Source organism: Taeniopygia guttata, chromosome 28, assembly GCF_048771995.1.
Source record: "Taeniopygia guttata chromosome 28, bTaeGut7.mat, whole genome shotgun sequence".
In the NCBI taxonomy this organism is placed as follows: Eukaryota; Metazoa; Chordata; class Aves; order Passeriformes; family Estrildidae; genus Taeniopygia; species Taeniopygia guttata.
This window is the reverse complement of record NC_133053.1, coordinates 5,502,019-5,525,809: the sequence shown is the minus strand read 5'-3', so window position 1 is coordinate 5,525,809 and position 23,791 is coordinate 5,502,019. Positions and strand designations below refer to the sequence as shown.

Sequence of the window (23,791 nt, the reverse complement as noted above, 5' to 3'; positions counted from 1 at the left end):
AATAGTCTACTTGGGGTACATCTGCAATCTAGCCCACCCCTCCTGCCCCCCAGCCATGCAGACTCCTGTGTGGTAGCAGCAGCTTGGCTGAGGGGCCTCTGAAGATCCCCAGTCAAATCCCTCTGCTCAGAACAGAAGTAACTTGCGCAGGCTGCTCAGGACTTTGTGTGATTGGATTTTGAACATCTCCAAGGATGCATGTTCCACACACTGTTCCAGCACTCAATCACCCCCATTGTAAAAATGCTTTTCTTCATTTAAATAGAATTTCTTGTCTTTGAATGTGTGTCCATTGCCTATTGTCTTTTCACCAAATACCACTGAGACAAGTCTCAAGGCTCCTTTGAATCTTTAAATTTAATTTAATCTTTGAACAGTGTTATATGTAGTAGATATAATGCGCGCCATTTCTAATATGATATATGTGATATTGAATATTTGTTAGAGTACACACGTTTGTATTAGGATTCCCCCCACCCTTGCAGGCGAGACCGGGTGTATATTAGAAACTGATTTACAAGTAAGAAGGTACAGCTCGCCAGGCTGGAGAGATACAGAAACCCCAGGTGCTGATTGTTCGCGAACGACCCGAGATGGATATAATGGAAATCCTCGGGCAGATACATGTGAATGCAGCGTTCCCGAATTCCCGTAAATTTCATCAAGGGATTCAACAAACTCCGGACACTGAATTGTTCTCCCTCATCACCAAAAAAGAAAATCTTATTAACCTATGGACTCTGAATAGAAGAAAAGACTGACTGCCGAAATCTTGGCCTCAGGAGGAATTTTCCCTATAAAAAACGCTTGTGCCAGGATGGAGGTGTGTGGGCATGGAGGAAAACCTCTGCTGAGGCCGACTTCTTTGTTGCACACCCAGGGCTGACCCCGGGCTCGGCTCTGTTTTTTCCTTGTGGCTGGCTAGATAGAATTTGATTGCAAAATAAATATTTTAATTTTTCATATTAATTTGGCTGGACAAATTTTCATTTATAACAAACAGGATGGAAGTATGGGCTGACAGGAACATCATGAAATTCAGTGAAAAAAAATGCAATGTCCTGCACCTGAGGAGGAATAACATGCACCAGGACACACGAGGGGCCAAATTGCTGAAGAGCAGCTCTGCGGGGAAGAACCTGAGGGCTCTGCTGGACCCTGAGTTGGACCCGAGACACTGCCATGGCCCTGCCTGTCCTGGCCCCGTGAGGTTCAGGAACGGAGCCTTGCCTCAGCACTGCAGAGCCGAGCTGTGTCCAGCTGTGGGCTCTCCACTCCAAGCGCCCACGGACACACCATGAAGAGTCCGGAGAAGAACTGCAGAGATGATGGAGGGACTGGGCATCTCCCCTGAGGAAAGGCTGGGGGAGCTGGCACTGCAGCCTGCTGAAGGAAGGCTCGGGGGTGTCATAAATGTAGAGCAGCACCTACTTAGGGGAGGTGTGAAGACAGAGCCAGGCTCTTCTCAGTACTGCCTGGTGACAGGACAAGAAGCAATAGGCACAAAACGAAACACGGTTGGGGGAGTGGGCTCCCTCGGAATATCAGGAAAGACTTTTGTACACAGAAGCTGCCGGAGCAGTGGCACAGGGTCATTAGACAAATTATAGAGTCTCCATTTTTGGGCAGGCGACTGCAGGGAACCGAGGAGGAAAAGGAAGGCCGGGCAGCGGCCAAAGCCACCCTCGTGCCGAGCGGGTTCGGCGGGGCCCGGGCTCGAACTCGCGCCCCCGGGCGGGCTCGGACGTGCGCGCCGCCACGCGGCCCCGCGCGGGCGGGGCGGGCGCTGCTGGGAGCGGAAGTGAGGCGCGCGCGCCGGCAGCATGGCGGCCGCGCGCTGGTGGCGTCTGTGCGGGCGCTGGCGGCCCGCGGTCACCGGGCCCGCCCTGGGGCCCGCGCGGCGCCGCCTCTGGGCGCCCGCCGCCGCCGGCCCGGCCCCGCTGGGCTCCGCGCCGCCGCCCCGCGCCACCTTCAGCGCCGGCCCGCGCTGGCACCAGCGCAGCCCCGGCGGTCTGCCTGGGGGCGACGCGCTGGAAGGCGGCGGCGGCGGCGAGGACAGCGGCGGTGGCGGGGCGGACAGTGGCGGGGCCGGGCCCGGGCCCGTCATAACGGCCTTGACGCCGCTGCTCGTCCCGGAGCATTTCCCCAACGTCCCGCTCATCGCCGTGACACGCAACCCTGTATTCCCGCGCTTCATCAAGATCATCGAGGTGAGCTGCCCCCGGGGCCGGGGCTGGGCTCTGCCGGCCCGGCCTGGGCGGGAGCTGCCGCCAGGTGCCGGAGCCTCGGCGGGAGGTGCTCTGGGCCGGGGGCAGCTCAGCCCAGCTCAGCCTCAGGCGTTGCAGTCCCCGGGCCGTGCGGGGATCACCGACTGACCCGCCGCTGGCCGTGCCGCCTCTCCTGACCGCTCTCTTGGCCTGGGCGGGTCCCTTGAGCTGCGGAGCAAGGCGGCAGCAGCGTGACCTCCACGGGCAGCCGCTGCTCGGCCTTTATCTCCAGCTTTGTAACCCAGTCCTGTCGGGATAACGATTTCTTTTGGGCCAGTTGAAGTTTCACTGTAGTTGCATCAGCAGTTTTGCTTCTAACAGAGAAGGTCAGCGATTCACACATACTCTCTCGAAGTTCGCTGTCATTTTTGTGTTCTCTGATGAAGGTTAAGCAAACGTGTCCTTGTTTCGGGGCCGTAGGCTGGTGTCAGAGCACCGAAACCCGTGCTGGTGAAGGCAGCAAGCTGTGAGCTGCAAGAAAAAGACAGGAATACGGTGTAGAGCAGTACAGCTGCGGTGGGAGAGGGTGTTAAGGCATGGGGATGGCAATCACCATTTCAGAGTGTGATCTTAAGAGTTATGAATTATATCAGTGATGTGTTTCTTGAGCTTACAGGCCAGAAATACTTCTTCCTTCTTAAATGAAACCCAATCTGTAACAAGTACTTGTATTTTTGTGCCTCTCTGGTGTGTTGCCAGTCTGATTTTGAAGTAAATGTAGTATGAAATAGATCAATATTTTCTTGTTCCTGTAGTATTATTTAGCATAATGTTATTTCTACTGTAGTATTTTTCTGCGTGTCAAAATCTAATATGTGCAGCTTCTAGTGTCTTTACAAATGTGTCAAGGGAAGGAGAAAATTATATATTATTAAGAGTATGCAGTCATATAACACTTATGTACAGAAATCATCAATTTCAATGCTTGGGTCAACAATGTCTCACAGAATTGTTAAATGTTTTCTCTTATCCTGTGAATTCATTGTGCTGCAATTTACCTGACAAGGTCGAGTCTCTACATTGCCTATGGAATTACTAATTTTCTTCCTGTTAATATCTCTAACATTGGTAAGCATATTTTGCGGAACAAAATTGCACAAAATTGGAATAGGTATGCTAAGATTAGAATAGGCCAACAGTGGTGGTATTACTCGTGCTATTCTGTCAGAACCATGCTGATTGTTAGCAAAGCGTTGAGCAATGCAGCTTATGTCCATCACTTTGAAGAGCACTCAGTGGCTGGCAGGGTGACTTCATGCAAACAGCAGAATTTACAAGGAGTTATTTTCTTGGTCACTGAGGATTCAGCCTGCTGTGATAACAGTTCCAGTGGTGCTGGGAGATCTGCCAAGGACAGGTGTGTGGCATCTAGAGATCAGAGGGAAGTAAGAAAGTAAACTAGGAAGAAATACTGGCTGAAACTCAAAGCAGGAGCTCAGACTCGTGGGTGTAGGAGAGGAATTGAGCAGAGAAGGCTTTGGAGAAGAGCATTTTAACTAGGGTTTTGGGGCAGAAGTCAGGTAACTAATAGGGAAGGGTGAACTAACTCCCCATCAGGAGCAGAGGGCTAGGATGCCCAGGTATGGAAGGGGAAGGGAACAGTGATAGCAACAGAAAGATACAACATAAGATACTGTTCAAGTAACTTAAAAGCTTTTTTGCTTGTAAGACTTGTACAGGTCTTAGTTCCTCCCCCATCCTTTGAGCTTGTCTTATCTTGACTGGGAAGTGATTTGTTCAGAATACTTAAATTTCATGTTTCTTTACCTTTTTTTCCACTTTTGTATTACTGTCCTCTAATGGAGGCAAGACTAGAACTGTACAAGCTCCGACTTCATAATTTAGTTGTAGGGTTGTCATCATGCCTGGCCTTATACCCTGGGAGTGCAAAGATTACAGAAAATCCACCTCTGATTGCATACCTCTTGTCCTAGGTGAAAAATAAGAAGCTGGTTGAACTGCTGAGGAGGAAAGTTCGTCTTGCCCAGCCTTATGCTGGTGTTTTTCTTAAAAAGGATGACAAGTAAGTTGTTTCTCTTAATCATTTTAAAAAATACAAAAATAAGCTGTCCAGGTTGTATTTACACTAAAAGCTGTCATCCTAAATGCCCTGCCTTGGACAGCATTGCAGAAATTGTGGCTGGTCTTGGACCATCCTCATGCTGTGAAAGTCTTTGTTGCCACCAGCAGCGCTGCTGGGAGCTGGAGTCTTGGTATAGAAAAGAGTGGTGTTGTTTGGGATGGAGATGAGCTGTCCTGATAGTTGGGTGATTTGGAAAGGGGTTACATGGTGGTAGCAATGGGGATTAAGTGTCTTTGCACCTAAGTCGAGTTTAAAGTTCTGCAGTGATTTTTAAAATTTTTTTAATCTGACCTACTATCTCAAGTTTCTGAATATCTACTCCGATTTTTTTTGCTCAATAGCAATGAATCTGATGTGGTGGAGGATCTGAATGAAATATACCAAATGGGAACTTTTGTCCAGATTCATGAAATGCAGGATCTTGGAGACAAGTTGCGTATGATAGTCATGGGACACCGAAGGTTGGTTACTTGTACTTCACTGCATCTCACCAGGCTGCTGTTTAAACAGAGATATCCTGTATCAGTTTCACCACATACATGCATTATTTTTTTACACAACTTGTGTATGGCAAGTTTTTCCTTTGTTACCATGCCATATCCTGTGAGTGTCAGGATATTCCATGTACTGTCACAGCTGTGACAGGTTAGCTGCAAAACAAAAGAGACAGTGCATGTCATTGTCATACCAACTGTGATATGATGCAAGCAAACTTTAATTAAGCTGAAATTTAGCAGTTACTTTGACAATTACAGCAAGACTTGGTGACAAAAAAAATCTCTGGAATTAATTCAAGCCAGTATTTCTGCTTTTAAAAATTGAGGGGGGGGTGGGTTTCAGAATTTTAATTATGTCTTGCCCCAGTCATAATTTTGCCCCAGAACTGAATTGAAGAAAATATTATTATTGCTGAAAATCTAGTTTTAGCCATTTATGCCAGATATTTTTAACTAAGTTAAGAAATTATATTTTTAAAAGCATTAAATAAGTAATTTCCTTTAGAAGGAAAAATACAAGGACAGAAACATGGTCAAAGGAACAGGGTGGGGTTTGCTTTGAAGCATGTCTTTTTTTCCTTCTCACTTTTTTTCACTTGCATTTGTTCTGGACAGCAAAGAATGAGCAGTCCTGTCAAAACTAAATTTGCGTGAATTCACAAGTCAGTTCCTTTTCAAATGAAGTCTTAGACCTCTTGCTGCATTGTCAAAGCACAGCCATGCTTGATTGCATTTTGGAAATAAGCTACTGGTTTGGGGTTATTTGGAATATAAATATTTCCCTATAACTTGGAAGGGTTTGGTATTCCTAAGATATAACTTTGGGATTGGTATTTATATTTGATTAAGACATGAAGCACTGGTCAGTCATGTCCATAGAAACCACACTAGATACCAGATTTGAGGAGCATTTATAGGGAAACAGATAGAAAAGGAAATTCGTGTCTAAAAGCCAAAATAATGAAACATGGTGTCTTGCAAATGTGTGTCCTTTCTAAATTTTAGCTTGTTCAAAATACAGCTTAGACTCTCTCCTTTTCATGCTGAAGAGCTGATATCTCATGTAACAAGGAGATTGTTGCTGGTTTCTTTTGGCTTTCAGGATTCGTATAAACAAGCAACTAGAGGTTGAGCCTGAGGAACCTGAGAACAAACAAAAAATTAGAAGGAAACAGAAGCGATCTAAAAAGGAGGCTGAAGAGGAGCCTGGAACGAAGGACCAAGATGTGGAGTTGGTACTAGATCCTGTAGCTGCTTCTTCGAAGGAAGTTCTCATGGTAGAAGTAGAGAACGTGGTTCATGAAGATTTTCAGATCACAGAAGAGGTTAAAGTAAGTGAATTAGTTTACAAGTTTGGACTTGTCCTGTAGAATTGCACCTACACTTCTTGCTTAAAAGGAAAAGTTCTAAAACCAGGCTGTAATTTCAGGCTGCAGAAACTAGTTCCTTCTCACAGTCACTGCACAAGGGGATTATATGAAAGTAAAGAATTTTCATTATAACAGCTCACTTCCTTAAAACTGTTGACTTCAAAAAGTTGCTGAATGAAGAGGCTAGTCTGCGCTTAAATCTATGTGATGACCTCCCTCAAACTGAGTGTTTCCTTGAAGTCGGCTTTGGGTGTTCAACCTGATTGTATCTTCTGGCCAAAAGCCAGTCAAGTTCTGTGCATGCAGAAAACCAGCCTAGAGGCCTTGCTGCCTTTCCTGTGAGCAGGAACTGCCCCAGCACCAAGAACCATCACAGCCCACCACTGCAGTGAGTGGCTGGACTCTGGGGAATGTAATATTTGTACTGAGATCTTGCCTATCTTTTTCCATTCTTTTGGTGATTAGATTTTGTTGTGTTTATAGGCACTTACTGCAGAAATTGTTAAAACAATCCGGGACATCATTGCCTTGAACCCCTTGTACAGGTATGTCCTTCCCATGCTGCCCTGCTTTGAGAACAGCATGTTCTCAGGGTGGAAGATACTGACATTTTCTATACCACTTGTCTTTCTGTTGTAATGAGGTAGATATATTTGCTGAATTGTCACATAGATTTTTGGTTTGGGATATAAACTCTGTCCCTTGTTGGAATCAAAGTTTTGAAAACCTGATGTGCAATTTAGAAACAACATACAACAATTAAGTCCTAAGGCAGGTGATCTGGGTCTAAGTGCAACCCACTGCAATGAAATAAGCATCATGATCTGATCCATGTCTTAAAAGCTGGATAAAAGTTTTGGCATACTGGCACAAAAAATCCTACATAACTGTTTGGAGAGCATTTCAGATACTTAATTTTATATATTGGTGATCATTCCTCTAAACCAAGTGATTTATCTATTTGTTACTGAGTATTGCTACAGTCAATTTCAAAAATAGTTTGCTATGAAACTGAGCTGTGTTTCATTTTATTGCACTGTCTAACAAGTAAATTAGGATATTCCATTTTGAATGTAGATTAACAGAGCATTTTGGGGTTTTTTACGTTTTCAGAGAGTCTGTACTTCAGATGATGCAGGCTGGACAGCGTGTGGTAGATAACCCTATCTATCTGAGTGACATGGGTGCAGCCCTAACAGGGGCAGAGTCACACGAACTTCAAGACATCTTGGAAGAAACCAGTGTAAGATGAAGTTTTTAACTCAAGCAATGTGAATGGAATCAGTATATCTGTTGTATGTCACCTTTTCTTTACCGGCTTCAGTAGAGAAGATACTACAGTGCTACTTTTGATGCTACATTAATATCAGTGACTAGATTCCTGTTGAAGAATAAAGTAGATCATTAGTACTGATGCACTGTGGCTAAATCAGAGTGCTCTGCATCTTTGGCAGCATATAATTTTCTTAACTGCAATGGAGTTGCTACATGTTGGTCTTTCCACATCTGCAGGTGCTGTAAAGCTCTCCCAGACAACCTGTTGGAGTTTTTTATTCTGTCTTTCTCTCTGGGAGGGAGAAAGTGTGTGTGTGTGTATATATATATATGTGTGTGTGTGTGTGTTACTTAACAAGGGTATGGCATCTCAAAACTCATTTTTTGTTCAAAACACATTTTTTGTCTATATTTTCCAGATTCCCAAACGGCTTTATAAAGCTCTTTCCCTTCTGAAAAAGGAGTATGAGCTGAGCAAACTTCAGCAGCGTCTTGGAAGAGAGGTAAGTTTGTGGAGTAACAAATACCTTGTGTGTATTCATATTGTGTCCACCACTGTGATGCTTAGTGTGGGTATGTGCTCTAAAGGGTGCATTATTTAGATTTAAGGTTTTCTGTTAGAAATGTGTTTTTTTCATGCACATGGTAGAAGTAACAAGACATGAGGCTACAGCATCTGCCGTTAAATTGTGTCTAAGTTGTAGTTTCATGCAAGCAGATATATCTAGAGGTCTGCAGTTTACCAATCATCCGTGTAACAATATAGAGCCTAATACTGTATATAGTATGTACCTAGTGTAAATAGCACAATGTCATTTCAGATGACCTTCTGCTAACTCTTGTGAACTGCAGTAGCTGCTGTCTATTGTAAGATTGAATCAGAATACAGTAACTGCATCTAAATGGCAATGAAGTATGTGAAGTACAAATATTTGAGAATACTGACTCATGTTTTGTTTGTTAACTCCCAGTAACTGGGGCTTTTAGAATTCATATTAAGTGCAAAATGCTTTTGGACCGGGATTGGAATGGTTGGAGACTTCTTAAGCAAATTGAACAGATGCAACCTCTGGGAACAGATATATATCTAGGGATGCTGAGAGGGCTTATCAATGTCATTATCTGTTTTTTTCACTCATCATTAAAGCACTGTGGTCATGGAAGAGGTTCCTGGGAAGCAGAAAAAGGTAAATGCCATGCCCATCTCCAAGAAGGAGAATCGGGGAGACTGTAGGCATGTTAACCTGCCCCAGTCCCTGGGAAGATTATGGAGAAAATTCTCCAATAAGTTGGGCATATGAAAAAGGACGTGATTTGGGACAGCTAGAAGGGATTTCCCAAAAGCAAGCTGCCTAATTGTCTTCTCCTATGAGAGGGCCCAGAACACAGAAAGGAAACAAGGTTTAATGGTGGGCTTGGCAGGGCTAGGTTAATTGTTGGACTCAATGATCTCAGACATCTTTTCCTACCTAAATGATTCTATGATTCTAGAAATGATTGTTATATACCTTGACATTTGCATGGCCTTTGCTGAGGTCAACTGTAATAGTATTCTGACTAAATTGAGATGTTACAGACTGGAAGTATGTAGTATGAGGTTGGTGAAAAATTCACTAGATTAATGGGCAGAAAGACTTTACCATGTTGATCACAATACTAATTTCAGCCAGCTACTAGTGGTATCCCCTCGGGGAGTTAGTAAGAACCTACTTAAGTTCTGCTAAGAGAAATTCATAGTCCCAGACGAGGCCTGGAATAATCAGGATAGAAAATAGCTATACAGGAAAGGACTTGAAGCCCTGATGTGAAGGAGGCTCACCATGAGTTAGTAGACTGTCCTTGTGGAATGGAAGGCCAACTGCATACTGAGCTTCAGTTGCCCTGTGTAGGCAGCAGGTAGAGAGTAGTGGTTAGCCCTCTCTGTTTGGTACTAAGGAGGTCACATCTGCATTACTCTGCCCAGCTTTTGGTCTCCCCAACACAAACAGAACGTTGAAGCACTGAATCATGACCAGTGAAGGCCACCAAGATATGGAGGGTGCTGGAGTATGTTATTAAGTCACTTCTTGTGTTAGAATACACTGCAGATTAGTTCCAAGTAGTATTTTTAGTTGCTGGGAACGTTATAACTGAGAAGTATTTGGAAGCGTTTGATGTTAGATGGTCTGTACCAGGAGCACATTAGTTATGGTATTTGTTGCTTTGTCTAGGTTGAAGAGAAGATCAAACAAACACATCGCAAGTATCTTCTTCAAGAGCAGTTGAAGATAATTAAGAAAGAACTAGGTCTGGAAAAAGAGGACAAGGATGCTATAGAAGAGAAGTTCCGTGAGCGACTAAAGGATCTGGTAGTGCCAAAACATGTCATGGATGTGATTGATGAAGAATTGAACAAGTTGGGCTTGTTGGATAATCACTCCTCAGAATTCAAGTGAGTGCATGGCCATGTCATGCTGGCAGGGTTTGTTGGGAGAGTGAAACATCAGTGCAGTTCTGTGAAGCACTTACTTTAGTCCCTCCTTTCCCCTCCCTTCCCTGTAGCATATCATTACATTATAGGATTTTTCTCCAAATTGCCTGTGTTTACTTATGTAGTCTACCTCTTTTGAATATTTTAGGTCTTGTCTTCTCTTTGAGTCTGATGCTAGAGATACAATATGTGCAGTTAGTTCCTCGTGAAATGTTCAGTGATACTTTTTCTGCCTTCAGTTTTGGCTCTTCTTTCCCGTACTTTAGTGTCTTCAGTAGATGTGAGAGAAGCTAATACATGTCATTGGCCAAGCTACCTGAGGTGGTTACTGAAGTATTGGAATTGCTAAGGAGTGAATGAATAGTTTGTAACATGTGTTCTGTGATGTGAATTGTTAGAAACGAAGGTCGAAGTGAACATTTCTTGTCTGTTGAGTCAGAGTGTACTATATTAGACAGCAGTTGGTGTACTTATCAGCTCTCTTAATGTTCCGGGTCTCTGCTTTTGAAAGTATCTTTTACAAAGTAAAAGACAGTGTTTAAGGGCAAGCATACGTTTGGATGAGCAGCATCTTGGCAATCATAGAAAAGACATATTGGGCTTCACAGGCAGCGTTATTACCTTTCCTTTTCCTTCAGAGTTGTGGCAGTGATTGCAAATTTGCAAAGCAAGTACTTGGGAGAAAAAAGCCAAAGCTGTGGTGGCATGGCAATTGGCCTTGGGTGGATCCTGCTCTCAGACAGCCTGGCTGTTCTTCCCTATGTCCGTGACTGTGCCCAACTTGATAGTTACTGCATTGTGCAGACCTTCCTGTACACTCGAATTCCTGATCTAAGTGTGTAGTTTTAGAACAGTGAGTAGTGGTTTGACACACTTGTGTTCTCTTCAGTTTGTTTATGCTGATTATCTCTACTGTTAACTTCCATACTGTCATCATTTTCCTCATCTTAAATCTTTCTCTGTAGTGTTGGAGTTTCTTTGTTTCAGAAAAGCAAAAGCTGGGAAAAAAAGCTTTGTTTTTTTTGGGGGGGGAAGGTTGAAGACTGTGAAAAAGGTTAGCAGTGACAACCCAAATAGTGATGTGCTTTTCATAGGCTCTCTTCCATTAGTAGTTCATATCCCCCTTCTTCTGGATGAAGTTGTTTTGGAAGGTGGTGGAGGAAGACATGAGCTGGTCAATCACTCTCATTTGTGTGTTTCTGACAGTGTTACACGGAACTATTTGGACTGGCTGACATCCATCCCATGGGGTAAATGTAGTGAGGAGAACCTGGAGCTGGCTAGAGCCCAAGAGGTTCTGGAGGAGGATCACTATGGAATGGATGACGTCAAGAAGCGAATTCTGGTAAGGCAGTGTGTCGCATTTCACACTGCTTAACATCAGGCATTTTGGATGTGTTTCAGATTGCAGTCTCCATTTAATTGGTGTTAATTCATGCATCGGACATAAAGCTGCATGAAAGACCCAAATGTTCTGGTAATCAGTTAATGTACTTAATTACTTGTGGCAATGAAGGTCACATTCTCATTTCAAACTGCAGTGTTCTGGTTTGCACTAAATGCTGGGCAAGTAAGTGTCCAAGGGAAGCAATCTCTTGATTTTTTTTTTTCCCCACTTGCACAGTAATTTCTTCACTGTAAGTGAAGTTGAAGTTTCAGTTTTGAACTGTGATCTTTTGATTTCTCAATTGTTCAGTGTTACTTGAGGGTTGTCTGTCACAGAAGTGTGAAATAAGACAAGCTTAACTTAGCACATGGGAGTGATACAATAGGAGATGCTCACATGTAGCTTGAGAGACTCAGGTGAGAACAAGAGAAGCTGGGAGAAGAACTTGAACTCTGTCTTCTCACTCAAAGGCAGTGGAGAGAGACTGCTTCTTCTGATGAGATGATACAGAGCACAGAAGTTGGGGACAGACAAGCATATAAATAACCAGAGGCAAAACAGATGCATCAGTATCCTGACTTAGCTTCTCCACTTATCCTCCCCCAAGTCCTTTGAGAACCAGTTTTGTGTATGATGCTTGTTTTGTAATCACTGCTTGACCTGATAACAAATGTGTTTTGGTGTTGCTGATATTCCCTTCTGTTCACTGCTGGTGCTTTATCTGTTCTACAGGAATTTATTGCAGTCAGCCAGCTGCGAGGATCCACTCAGGGGAAGATTTTGTGTTTTTATGGTCCCCCTGGAGTTGGCAAAACCAGTATTGCTCGCTCCATTGCCAGAGCCCTAAACAGAGAGTACTTCCGCTTTAGTGTTGGAGGGATGACTGATGTAGCAGAAATAAAAGGACACAGGTCAGTGTAACTTGAGAAATTTCTTTATCCAGCAGTTTTTACTGAAGTAAATAGGAATCTAAATGAAGTTGAACAATGTGTGTAATTCTCATCTCTGTTTTGCCAACCCTTGCTGACAGGAGTTGAGATACAGAAAGAGGTGACAAAGATAGCAAAGGGTGGAGTTTGGAAGATAATTTATATTTGTGCTTTTAAGTGCAGTTGCTCCCTGTTTCTTGTGCATTCTCAGCTTTGAAAAGCTGAGTGAGCTACTCAAAACCACTGGACTGATGACAAATGCTAATACAGGCATTTGTGTAGATGTCAGAACTAGAGAACGGTCACAGCTTGAACAGAGTCATTCACATATGTGTTCAGATATGATTGAGACTTGGTTTCCAAATAATCAGGATGGAGATGCTGCATGAGGAAAATCTGGAAAAAAGAACATTCATGGGGAGAACGAGAAATGAATAAAAAATCGGTAGACTCATGGGGAAAATGAGAAGTTAACAAAAAATGGGTAGATCTGACCCTTCCATGGGTTTATTTTCCTTCTATATACAAAAAAATCCTAGAATGGTTGGCACTGAAAGTGACCTCTGGAGATTGTCTAGACCATTGCCCTGCTAAAGTAGGGGAGACGCAGAGGTGTTTAACACTTTCTTTGCGTCAGTCTTTAGTGGAAATATGGCTTGTCCTCAGGACAACTGTCCTCCTGTGTTAGTAGGTGGTGTCAGGGAGCAGAATGGGCCCCAATGTTATCCATGGGGAGACAGTCAGAGAACTGCTGAGCTGCTTGGATGTTCATAAATACATGGGACCAGATGGGATCCACCCCAGGATGATGGTGGAGCTGGCAAACGAGCTTGCCAAGCTGCTCTCCATCATTTACTGACAGTCCTGACTCACTGGTGAGGTTCCAGATGACTGGAAGCTGGCCAATGGGATACCCATTCACAACAAGGGTGAGAAGGAGGATCCTGGTAATTATGGGCCAGTTAGCCTGACCTCAGTACCTGGTAAGGTCATGGAACAGTTTACACTGAGTGTCATCACACAGCACTTACAGGGTGGCCAGGGTGTCAGACCAGCCAGCAGGGGTTTAGGAGGGCTAGGTCTTGTTTGACCAACCTGGTCTCCTTTCATGACCAGGTGACCCTCCTGCTGGATGGGGTACAGGCTGTGGCTGTGTCTGTTTGGACTCCAGCAAGGCCTTTGGCACTGTCTCCCACAGCACACTCCTGGAAAAGCTGCAGCCTATGGCTGGGACAGGAGCACTCTGTGCTGGGCTCAGAACTGGCTGGATGGCCGGCCCAGAGTGGTGGTGAGCGGTGCTGCACCCAGCTGGGGACAGTCACCAGTGGTGTCCCTCAGGGCTCTGTGCTGGGCCAGCTCTGTTCCATGTTTTTATTGATGACATGGATGAGGATGAGTCTTACATCAGTAAATTTGTAGATGACACTAAACTGGGAGCGTGTGTCCATCTGTTGGAAGGTAGGAGGACTCTGCAGGGAGACCTGGAACAGTTGGATGGATGGGCAGAGTCTAACAAGATGACATTTAATAAGTCGAAGTGCTGAGTCCTGCATTTTGGCACAAGAACCCCCTGCAATGCTATAGGCTGGGGATAGTGTGGCTGATCAGTGCCTAGGTGTTGGAACTCAAAATGTCCCTCAGACATTTTGGGTGTTCCGGGTCCAGGTCAGAAGCATTTGAGACCCTGGCAGGCAGCTGGAAACAGCTGTGATTTTGGATTTGAACCATGGAATGATTTACCAACTTTGCAGGAAGAACAAGAAGTCACAAAAGTTGAGATATTAGAGTAGAAGTAGTCCCAAAATAAAGGGAAGAATTTTTGAGTGCTGTACAGAGGGGTTTTAAGTCCTGTACAGGGGGGTTTCGGTTTTGTACATGGGGGTCAGAAGTTTTAAGATGGAGGAATGTAGGCCGGTCCTGTCCTCCCTCTTTCTTTTTCCTTACCTCCATGTTCTTGGTGATGTTGGCACTCACAGATTGGGTTAGAGTAGAAAGGCACCATTTAATAAAGGTAATAGGCATTGGGGGAAAACTATAAACATTTAACACGTAATGTACCATATAAAAGACAGCAGCAGCCCTGGGCAGGGGGAGAGAAGAAGCAGTCGGAGTCAGAGAGGATGTCAGGGTGTGTGTGTGCCTCTGCCTGAGCTGTGAGCAAACCACAGCAGCCCCAGAAGAAAATCTTTTAGATAGCTTGCAATAAAGACCGAACAACAGAAGACTTTTGAGCTTTTTTTTTGAAAGCATGGGTTGGAGGAGAGATTTTTCCACCACACAGAGCCACCCCCGACCTAGGGTGAGCTCCGGCACCCAGGCAGAAAGGGACCTGGGGGCACTGGTCGACAACCGGCTGAACAGGAGCCAGCAGTGTGCCCTGGTGGCCAAGAAGGCCAGTGGCATCCTGGCCTGTGTCAGGAATAGTGTGGCCAGCAGGAGCAGGGAGGTCATTCTTCCCCTGCACTTGGCACTGGTGAGGCTGCACCTTGAGTGCTGTGTCCAGTGTTGGGCCCCTCAGTTTAGAAAAAGAACGTTGAGATACTTGAGCACACCCAGAGAAGGGCAACAAGGCAGGTGAGGGGCTTGGAACACAAGCCCTATGAGGAATGTCTGAGGGAGCTGGTGTTGTTCATCCTGGACAAAAGGAGATTCAGAGGTGACCTTAATTGCTCTCTACAACTCCCTGAAGGGTAGTTGTAGTCAGGTGGGGATCAGTCTCTTTCACTGGGCAGCAACTGACGGAACCAGAGGACACAGTCTCAAGCTGCACCAAGGGAAATATCGGTTTCCCCTCATATTCAGGTGGAACTTCCTGTGTTTCAGTTTGTGCCCATTGGCCTGTGTCCTGTCACTGGGCACCACTGGCAAGAGTCTGGCCCTGTCCTCTTGACACCCACCCTTCAGATATTTTTACACGTTGATAAGATCCCCTTTCAGTCAGCTAAAGGCTAACAGGCCCAGCTCCCTCAGCCTTTCCTCTGAGAGGTGCTCCAGTCTTCTCATCACCTTCACAGCCCTCCATTAGACCCTCCCCAGCAGTTCCTTTTCTTTTTTGAACTCCTAAGTCCAGAACTGGGCACGACACTTCAGGTGTGGCCTGAGCAGAGCAGAGGGTCTGCATCTGAACATAAAACCAGCGCTGTTTTCAAACCAGTAAGAGTAGCCATTCTGTGGAGTAAATTGAACCTGCAGGGCTCTGCCTTACCCAGAAGCAGAGAAAAATATTTTCTATGTTTCTCAGATGTTCTCTGTTCTGTGCCTCTCGGCCTTCACTCTGTTGTTACCCTTTTTGCTTCTGCTTGTTTCTGGATACCAGAAGCAATCTCTAGCAGAAAGGTTATATTTTACTATTAGCAATTTGTTTCTTTAGTATCTTTTGATTTACACTGGGTCTTTTTGTCCCTATCAAGTGAGGAAGTGAAATATTACCTCTTCTAACATTTCTTTCCCAAAACTCATGAAAATTCAAACAGCTCTATCCTCGGCCTAACCTCTTTGCTTTTCTCTAATTGAGAAGTGGTTTAAACTAAAGATAAAAACTGTAGTCCGGGAGTATTTTGCCAAAATTCATGTCAGTTCTTTACTAGAAACAGACTAGGTGGTCTTGGTGCTTAATATGGTGATACAGAATGCTTTTGATAGATGTTGAAGAAATAAAGACTTGTTTTTCAGCGGGATATACTTGTTCTGTCAGCTGTGTGATGTATGCTCTGATATGTGCTGTGCTTTTCAATGGTTCCCTAAATACAGTCTCTGGTAAAACAGGAGGACATATGTCGGAGCAATGCCAGGAAAAATCATCCAGTGTCTGAAGAAGACCAAGACAGAGAATCCACTTATACTGATTGATGAGGTGAAGTATTTCGTCTTTCTTCTAGGTTTTGCTCTTAAAGACTTGTATCAATTAGTGATCCCCAGAGAAAAGGTGAAGGAGTAACTCTCTTAAAAATGCCATGTTCTTTCTGTTTATATGAGGCTGGGCTCTCAAGTTCTCTGGGTGACACTGATACTTTAGATAGTTTATTTTTTCTCTCCTTATAACAGACTCAAGCTTTAAAATTCTAGTTGTGTCCTTCTGATTAAATTATAGCTGTTTGGATCCTAATGGACCTGGCTATATATTCAGAGATTCTGTAGTTCTTGTGTTTCCTACATAGGTGTGAGCACATCACTGTGCACAAATCTACTGTTGCCTGTGTGATTATTAGCAAGAGTCACTCTGTCAGTAGGTCTAAAGCAGGACTCTAAGGAATAAGATGCTTACAATCAATTTGTGGTCTGATTGGAGAATGAGTCAGGACTACCAGCCTAATGCTTTGTTGAAAAGCAAATAAGGACAGGATATAATAGCAGGTGTTCAGAACAGACCGAAGGTCATTCTGGCCTTCTTGTGTGCTATATCTGGGAAGGACCAACAGCAGATTCTTGGGAGGAATGGTATGTGGGACCAATAAACTGTCATCTGTTGCAGCATGATGTAACCAACGAGTATCATAATTTGAAAGGTAATGGAACCTATCATAACCTGTAGATTATGATACTTCCGTGGTGTTGGCCAGAATCCCTGCCTTGGCTGTAGCAGCAAATTTCATTGAGGCCATCCAGTTCACACTACTAAGGGAGAAGAAGCAGTGGCCTTGTTTGTATCCTCAGAAGCAAAGTTCACAGTGCTGGATGAGTCAATGACCTTGGCCATGGTCCTGGGCACCTGGTTCTAGTGGCCTTACCTGACCAGTGAGGTTGTTCAAGATGACTTCAGGAAGTCCTCATGAGCCTCAATCAACTTACAACTATAACAACAGCCCAAGCCACTAACCCAGCTCTGCTTGAATGGCTGTGTGTAGGCTTTTTGCACCTTGGCCAGAGCAATGCAAGGTCTGTGCTTGCATATTAGGGAAGTGGTGTAAGCTAGCACTCTAGTCCTCCCACTGTGGAGTAAGTGTTCTGGTCTGTGCCTATAGCTTATCTCAGCTTAACAAGTAGTAGCCCACTAGTAGTAGTGCTTTTTATTGTATGCACATTGCCTGAGACTTCATAGTGATTTTCTGCAACACTCAAAAATCCTGTGTCTTGTCAGGTGTGTCATGTGCTCACACAGGAAGATAGTGGAGACTTGGATGAGTGCACAGAAAACTGGTAGACTGGTACTGTATGTTAATGAACACTCATGAACATTTTCAGATGGAGCTTTGAAAAAAATCTTGCTCGAGACTTTATCATGGTATGAAACTTCTTAGAGTATTAATTTTTTTTTTCCACAGGTAGATAAAATAGGAAGAGGCTATCAAGGGGATCCATCCTCAGCCCTTCTAGAACTGTTGGATCCAGAACAGAACTCTAACTTCTTGGATCATTATCTTGATGTTCCTGTGGATTTGTCAAAGGTATTTATCTTTTCTGCAGAGGTTGTAGAGCCAGAATGTCTGAATGTGTTTCAATGCAGAGATTTCCTGTCCATGAAAAGATGCTGACATTTTATTCCGCTAGAAAATCAGATAGAACATAAATGGTACACAACTGTCTCTGCAGGAGTTGGTTTTAACTGAAGTGTCTGTACACGAAATAACATGATCACCCGCCTATGTCCTAACTCCCTGCAGAGCCAGGGACAGATGTGTGGTCTCCACTAGAAAAGGCATGAGGTTTCCTTTACATGATGATTGGCAGAGCTGCTGTCAAGGGAGGTGGCCTAATGCTGCTGTGAAGCTTTTGAAATCGGTCATCTTTACACATTGTTGCACTTCTTGTGCAGCTGACATAAATTACAGAATTGACGCATTAGGGGTAGGTATAGATAATTGGGTCATTCTGAGCTAATTTCCTAGAAGGTAGAAAGAACTTCTGAGATCTAGATCTCCCATTTTCTGGTCCCTATCAAACCATTCTGATTTCCCAGTTTGTGCGTTGTGTATTTCTAAACATATATTTTAGGGGTAGGGAACATGCTATCACATAGTCCTAAAATTCAAACTTTTAATAAAAACTAATTCCACAGAGAGGGTGATCTTGCTCTAGCCCTTTAGACAGAGAAACACAGAACATGGGAACTAGTACTTGGAGTAAAGCAACTGGTTAATGAAAGTTCTTAATAGGATCTTTTAATGCTTCCAGGTACTTTTTATTTGTACTGCCAATGTAACAGAAACCATTCCAGAGCCACTGCGGGATAGAATGGAAGTGATCAATGTGTCAGGATATGTAGCAGAAGAGAAACTTGCAATTGCAGAGGTAAGAGAAATCACTGTTGTGCTTTATGTGAATTGCATCTGGTAGATTTTTTTTTTGGTAGATTAAGGCTTACATATTGACATCCAACTATGTCCAAAAAAATCAGGCACATGGTATTTTGGACAGAGTTCCTTTGATTTGAACACATAGTTAAAGTAACCCCAGTGTGCCACAGGCTGTGGACACCAGAAAGCAGCATTGAGCTAACAGCAAAAAGTTGAGTAAATTGGAACCACTCGGCTTTTGTCACAAATACTAAGAGAAGGATGTTGGGGTTATTTCTTTCAGAGATACTTGGTCCCTCAAGCACGAGTTCTGTGTGGCTTGGATGAAAACAAAGCTCAAATCACATCAGATGTCCTCACTGTTCTCATCAAGCAGTACTGCAGAGAGAGTGGGGTGAGGAATCTGCAGAAACAAGTAGAAAAGGTATGGGGAAGTTAGGTGTAACTGACCACTGTGCATCAGCCTTCTCAGCTTTTTTTACAGAGATAAATTACTGTTCCACCCAGGTATTGAGGAAATCTGCCTATAAAATCGTGAGTGGAGAAGCAGAGATGGTCCAAGTAACACCTGAAAACCTGCAGGACTTTGTAGGAAAGCCCATCTTCACTGTGGATCGCATGTATGAAACCACTCCCCCAGGAGTGGTGATGGGTCTGGCCTGGACAGCTATGGGTGAGACAAAATTAATTTTGGGTTAATGCCTACAGTTCTGTGTAATTTTCAAAAGTTGAATGTAATAGTCAAACAGAACTGAGTCCAGTGATGTTCTTCTATAGGCACCAGTAAAAGGAATTTCCTTCGGCCTTTGGATCCTGAATGCTACTTCCTTGAAGAAGGGAGCCTTTCTTACACCATTATCCAGGCTCAGCTTAGGGCCAGCATGTTTTTTCTTCAAGCTTCATGTCCCATACAAATGACATACATTAGGAACATCAGCAGCAGGAGGGTGCCACTATGATACAGGGCACAGCTGAGGAATGCTGTGTCTCATCAGTGATGTGCAACACTGACTTGATTTCTGGTGCTGAGGGCAGGTATAGGTGTTCCAGCACTCTGTGGAGTGGATGCAGTTGGCTGCTTACCATTAATTGGATTACTCCCCTAGTAACTTGTGGGTTTATGTACACTACAGGATGGAAATACAGCACATAGCAAAGGAGATGACCTCTTCATACTCAAATTGACTTTGGGGAGAATTCAAGTAGCCAAGAGGGAAATTATCAGTATGGTGGAGAAGGTAAATAGATACCTGGCACTGGAGAATTGAAGTGGCTAAAAGTGTTTTATGAACTCAGCTTACTCCCTGGAGGAAGCAACATGAAACCATTATAAGAACTTGGTTATTTCCATTTAGTAGGGGTTGCATCTATGTTCCTAGAAGGTGAAGTCCAAAAAAGCAGTGAATGGAGACTGTTGAGATTTTTATTTAGCTTCCTGAAGGTATTTAAGGAACAGGTTTCAGTTGCTCTCTACTCAAGGGCTAATGTCTCATCAGAGAGCATCAGTTCCAAATGCCTGACGTAGCTTCTGCATCACCAAAACATCCTAGTTTAATTTTCCTTTAACCTTTTTCAGATGTTTTTCTTTTCTTTTTTTAGGAGGTTCCACTCTGTTTATTGAAACATCTCTGAGGCGACCCAAAGACAAGGAAAACAAGGATGGGTCACTTGAAGTAACAGGGCAACTGGGAGATGTAATGAAAGAGAGTGCCAAAATTGCATACACATTTGCAAGAGCCTTTCTGATGCAGAAGGACCCCAGCAATGATTTTCTTATGTCTTGTCATATCCACTTGCATGTGCCGGAGGTAAATTGATGCAGAGTTCACAGAGCATGCACAGCAGCCCTGCTGATTTGCTCCCTTAGATGTAAAGCTGGAAGGCTTTTCATTTGTCCATATGTTGTGCAGAATGCCCTCTTCTAGCAGTAGAACCAAGGAATGAAGACATTTTCTTCATGCTCCTGTGAAGGTCTTCTTATGAGCCATGATTCCATTTTTTTTCTACAGCAAGCATGTGGCAGTACAGGGGCTTGGATAATTTTCTAAAAAAAACTAAGCTTTTGTTGTAGCTGTTGGCCCTGTTTTTCAAGTGGGGAAACCATGACATAGCGGTAAGTGATTTGAGTAAATGCTTGGATGAAGTTACAAAGACATCGAAGTTTAGGTTTCTGTGTTATCAGGCCTTCTTAAAGGCTTCAAATCATTTACACTTTATTGAAAATACTACTCATGATCTCTGTGCCATGCTTCCTAGTCCATGTAATGGCAGTGATTGCTTTTGTCCAGTATTTGGGGCTGAAAATAAATGCCCACAGTGCTCAGAGTGGCTCACATGCTGTGTAACAAGCTTTGGGCAGGTGCTTTACTGAAGACAGATTTTTGAGCTGTGATTGTGCCCCAGCTTTACTTCTGGACTACTGAGTGCTCTGTGTGCAATGTCTTTGTTGCAGTTTGCTCTGTGTTGGTCCAGGTACTGCATTGCTGACTGTGAATTCATTTCCTGATAGATGAGAAAACAACAGACATGATCTCTGTCTCTACTCCCTCTCACATTTATTTCCTCTGCTCTTACTACAAAGAGGTTTGATCTCAGATAAATCCAGACTCACCAGTTCAGGCTTGGATTTTGTGGGGCTTTATATACTGATCTTTTCTGCCTTGAATGATTTTTGATATTGTCCTCCACTAGTTTGTTACTCTTGACACTCTCCCCTTGTGATGTTGACCTAGGTCTAACAAAGAGCTTCAAAGTGTTTGTGCTCTTTTTTCCCTGATGTTGCTTACTCAAAGATCTGAGTCCAATGAGTATGGTGGTGACATCAGGCCAGAAACCACATTTGTGGACTCATTTGTGGATTATTTCTCATGAGTAAGGTGAGGAATGTCACATTTGTTAATATATCAGCCAAATCAAATAGCAAGATTCCATCACTCACACATGCAAAAACCTGTGAGGCTTCATGAAATTTGGACAATGTTAAAACAACAAGGACAAGGGCACTGTCTGACTATGCTGCTTCTTGAATGAGCAGGGGAGTTGTGCTTTGTTTTTTTAAACAGGGAGCAACCCCAAAGGATGGACCAAGTGCAGGATGTACCATAGTAACAGCTCTGCTGTCCCTGGCCATGAATTGCCCAGTGAGGCAGAATGTAGCCATGACTGGAGAAGTGTCATTGACTGGAAAAATTCTTCCTGTTGGTGGAATCAAGGAGAAGACTATTGCAGTAAGAGCTCTTCTCTTGTCTCTGTGCATTGTCCACAGGAGAGCCCTAGGTTGGGCTGAGTGGGGACAAGGGCAGCCAGTGGGGGGTTGCTCCTTGAACTGAGAGAAGCAGATTTTATTCCATACACAGGTTGGAAAAATCTGTGGGGGAACATGGGGATCTTGGCTGTGTCTCTGGCTGTGAGGAAAGGGATGGGACCCTAGGCTTTGTGCCAGGACAAGTATGTCGGCATTAGCTCAATTCCACCTACACTGGCAGAACTGAAGGTGACTGACAGCTTTAACTGGCTGTCAGAGCTGTCTGCTCTGTCAGACCAGCACAGTTCAATCACATGTGCTGTGTTGAATTGCCTGTTTGAGGAGGGCATCCAGTGGAGATTTGACAGCATCTCTAAGGTACATTCTTAAAATCAAGGCTCTGTTCCCTAATTCCAGTGTGAATTTGTTTGGCATTTTATACAGAGGTATTAGATAAGAGGAACTTAGATTTAGTATTTGTATTTTTGGTTTCATCTATTTTCAGTTTACACAATTCCTTTCCAAGCGTTCAGTCTGTCTCTCTACTTCTCACCTGCACAATTCTGGCCTATATAAGCCTTGCACCACACATATTTTTCTGTCAAGAATGTTAATAGGTCTTCCTCCACTGAGCTGGGGCTTCACATCAGTGTTCTGCCCCCAGATATATTTGGGCTACAGCCTTCTGCAATGTGATTTCTTTTCCTTGTATGACTTAAAAACGAGTAGTTGTTTGTAGTAGTCAGTAGAGGACTAACCTGTACTGGCACTGACTGGCTGCACTTGCAGGAGGAGTGCGAGGAGTGCAGGATCACCCCTAATGCAATGGGTACAAACCTGTCCTGAGAGGAGAAGCTCTGCCTTTTGTGCTTCTTCCAGGGAAGATGTCCCTATCAAAAAGTTCTGTTCTGTAGAACTGTACTAAGGGTATTGATGGGGTAGGTTGGTTTGACAAGCTGTTTCTAACTTTGCTTTCATCTGAGGCTTTATCGTCACCCAAGCTGAAACAGATACTTAAAACTCTGTAAGGTAGTATGAATGTTCTGAATAATCCCCCAAGCCGCTGACATAGTCCAACTAAAATGCCTCCTTCCCTCATCTGTCCCTGCAGCTGAGAGGGCACTGGAGACTATGTGTTTTGAGGCTTGAGCTGGGGGGGATCTAGAACATGCTTCACCCTAGTTATATCTATCAGGAATGCCCTTGGTGCTCTCCATAGAAAGGAGTAAAGCTAGATCATGCTCCAGAATAACTGCTCTTGCTTTCAGAAATGGGGGTGTTTCTGGTACATGGAAGGATTCCTAGGATTCAACAGCCCAACTTTTTCTGCCCACAGGCAAAGAGGGCAGGTGTTACCTGCATCATTCTGCCATCAGAGAACAAAAAGGATTATTATGACCTTGCTGGATTCATTACAGAAGGACTGGAAGTGCATTTTGTGGAGCACTACACAGAGGTATTTGATACAGCATTTTCACAGCAGGATCTCACTGGAGGATGACACGCTGTGCCCTGATGGCTGGAAGGTGTTCTGTCCCTAAGCACTGGGCCCCCACCTAGAGATGGGTGACCAGGGGCAATCCTCAAGTGGGACATGAAGCTATTGCTGCTGCGCAGCTGCCAAAATGAATTATGGCTCTGCTAGAATAAAGTATTTTTCAGTCTTTAATACTGAATTACTATCTACAATAAAGGATCTCCAATTTTGCCAGAGGAATGGGCATGTTATCAGCCACCAGCAGTGGGGCTAGTCTGGTCATTTCTCATTGAAGATATTTCAGCTATTTCACTGTAAATTTCTGTATGACTTGTGAAAAAGGACTGAACAGTACACCCACCCAAAGCTAGGCTGATGTACCGCTGTTATTCCTGATGTGGTAGAAGGCAAGTATCTCTCAGGATCTGCCTCTGTTTAGAAGCCTGGGCTGGGCTGAAAGGACTAAGATAGTTCAGCAGAGCTGGTAGAGTCAGCCGATAAAAGGGACAGGGTTCTCTAGGTTTAGTCACCAGGTCAATACCACCAGAAAGAACTCCAG

At 44.0% G+C, this 23,791-nt stretch overlaps 1 protein-coding gene across 1 annotated transcript; it reads left to right on the top strand.

Annotated features, from left to right (window-relative positions):
• The first annotated feature begins 1,811 nt into the window (after positions 1–1,811).
• On the top strand, positions 1,812–23,424 carry LONP1 (lon peptidase 1, mitochondrial). The gene is made up of 18 exons (XM_002189117.7): positions 1,812–2,210; positions 4,202–4,290; positions 4,692–4,811; positions 5,950–6,178; positions 6,701–6,762; positions 7,331–7,460; positions 7,912–7,995; positions 9,703–9,923; positions 11,169–11,307; positions 12,082–12,260; positions 16,044–16,131; positions 17,540–17,662; positions 18,390–18,506; positions 18,795–18,935; positions 19,019–19,184; positions 20,111–20,319; positions 21,574–21,738; positions 23,092–23,424. The coding sequence occupies exons 1-18, from the start codon at positions 1,824–1,826 to the stop codon at positions 23,254–23,256; spliced, it is 2,814 nt and encodes a 937-aa protein (XP_002189153.4). The 5' UTR covers positions 1,812–1,823; the 3' UTR covers positions 23,257–23,424.
• Positions 23,425–23,791: the final 367 nt, after the last annotated feature.

Excerpts from the sequence above, each read along its gene's own strand:
- LONP1 (XM_002189117.7), top strand. The coding sequence starts at position 1,824 with ATGGCGGCCGCGCGCTGGTGGCGTCTGTGCGGGCGCTGGCGGCCCGCG. Across the intron at positions 2,211-4,201 it reads GCTTCATCAAGATCATCGAG|GTGAAAAATAAGAAGCTGGT; the intron begins GTGAGCTGCCCC and ends CTCTTGTCCTAG. Across the intron at positions 9,924-11,168 it reads AATCACTCCTCAGAATTCAA|TGTTACACGGAACTATTTGG; the intron begins GTGAGTGCATGG and ends TGTTTCTGACAG.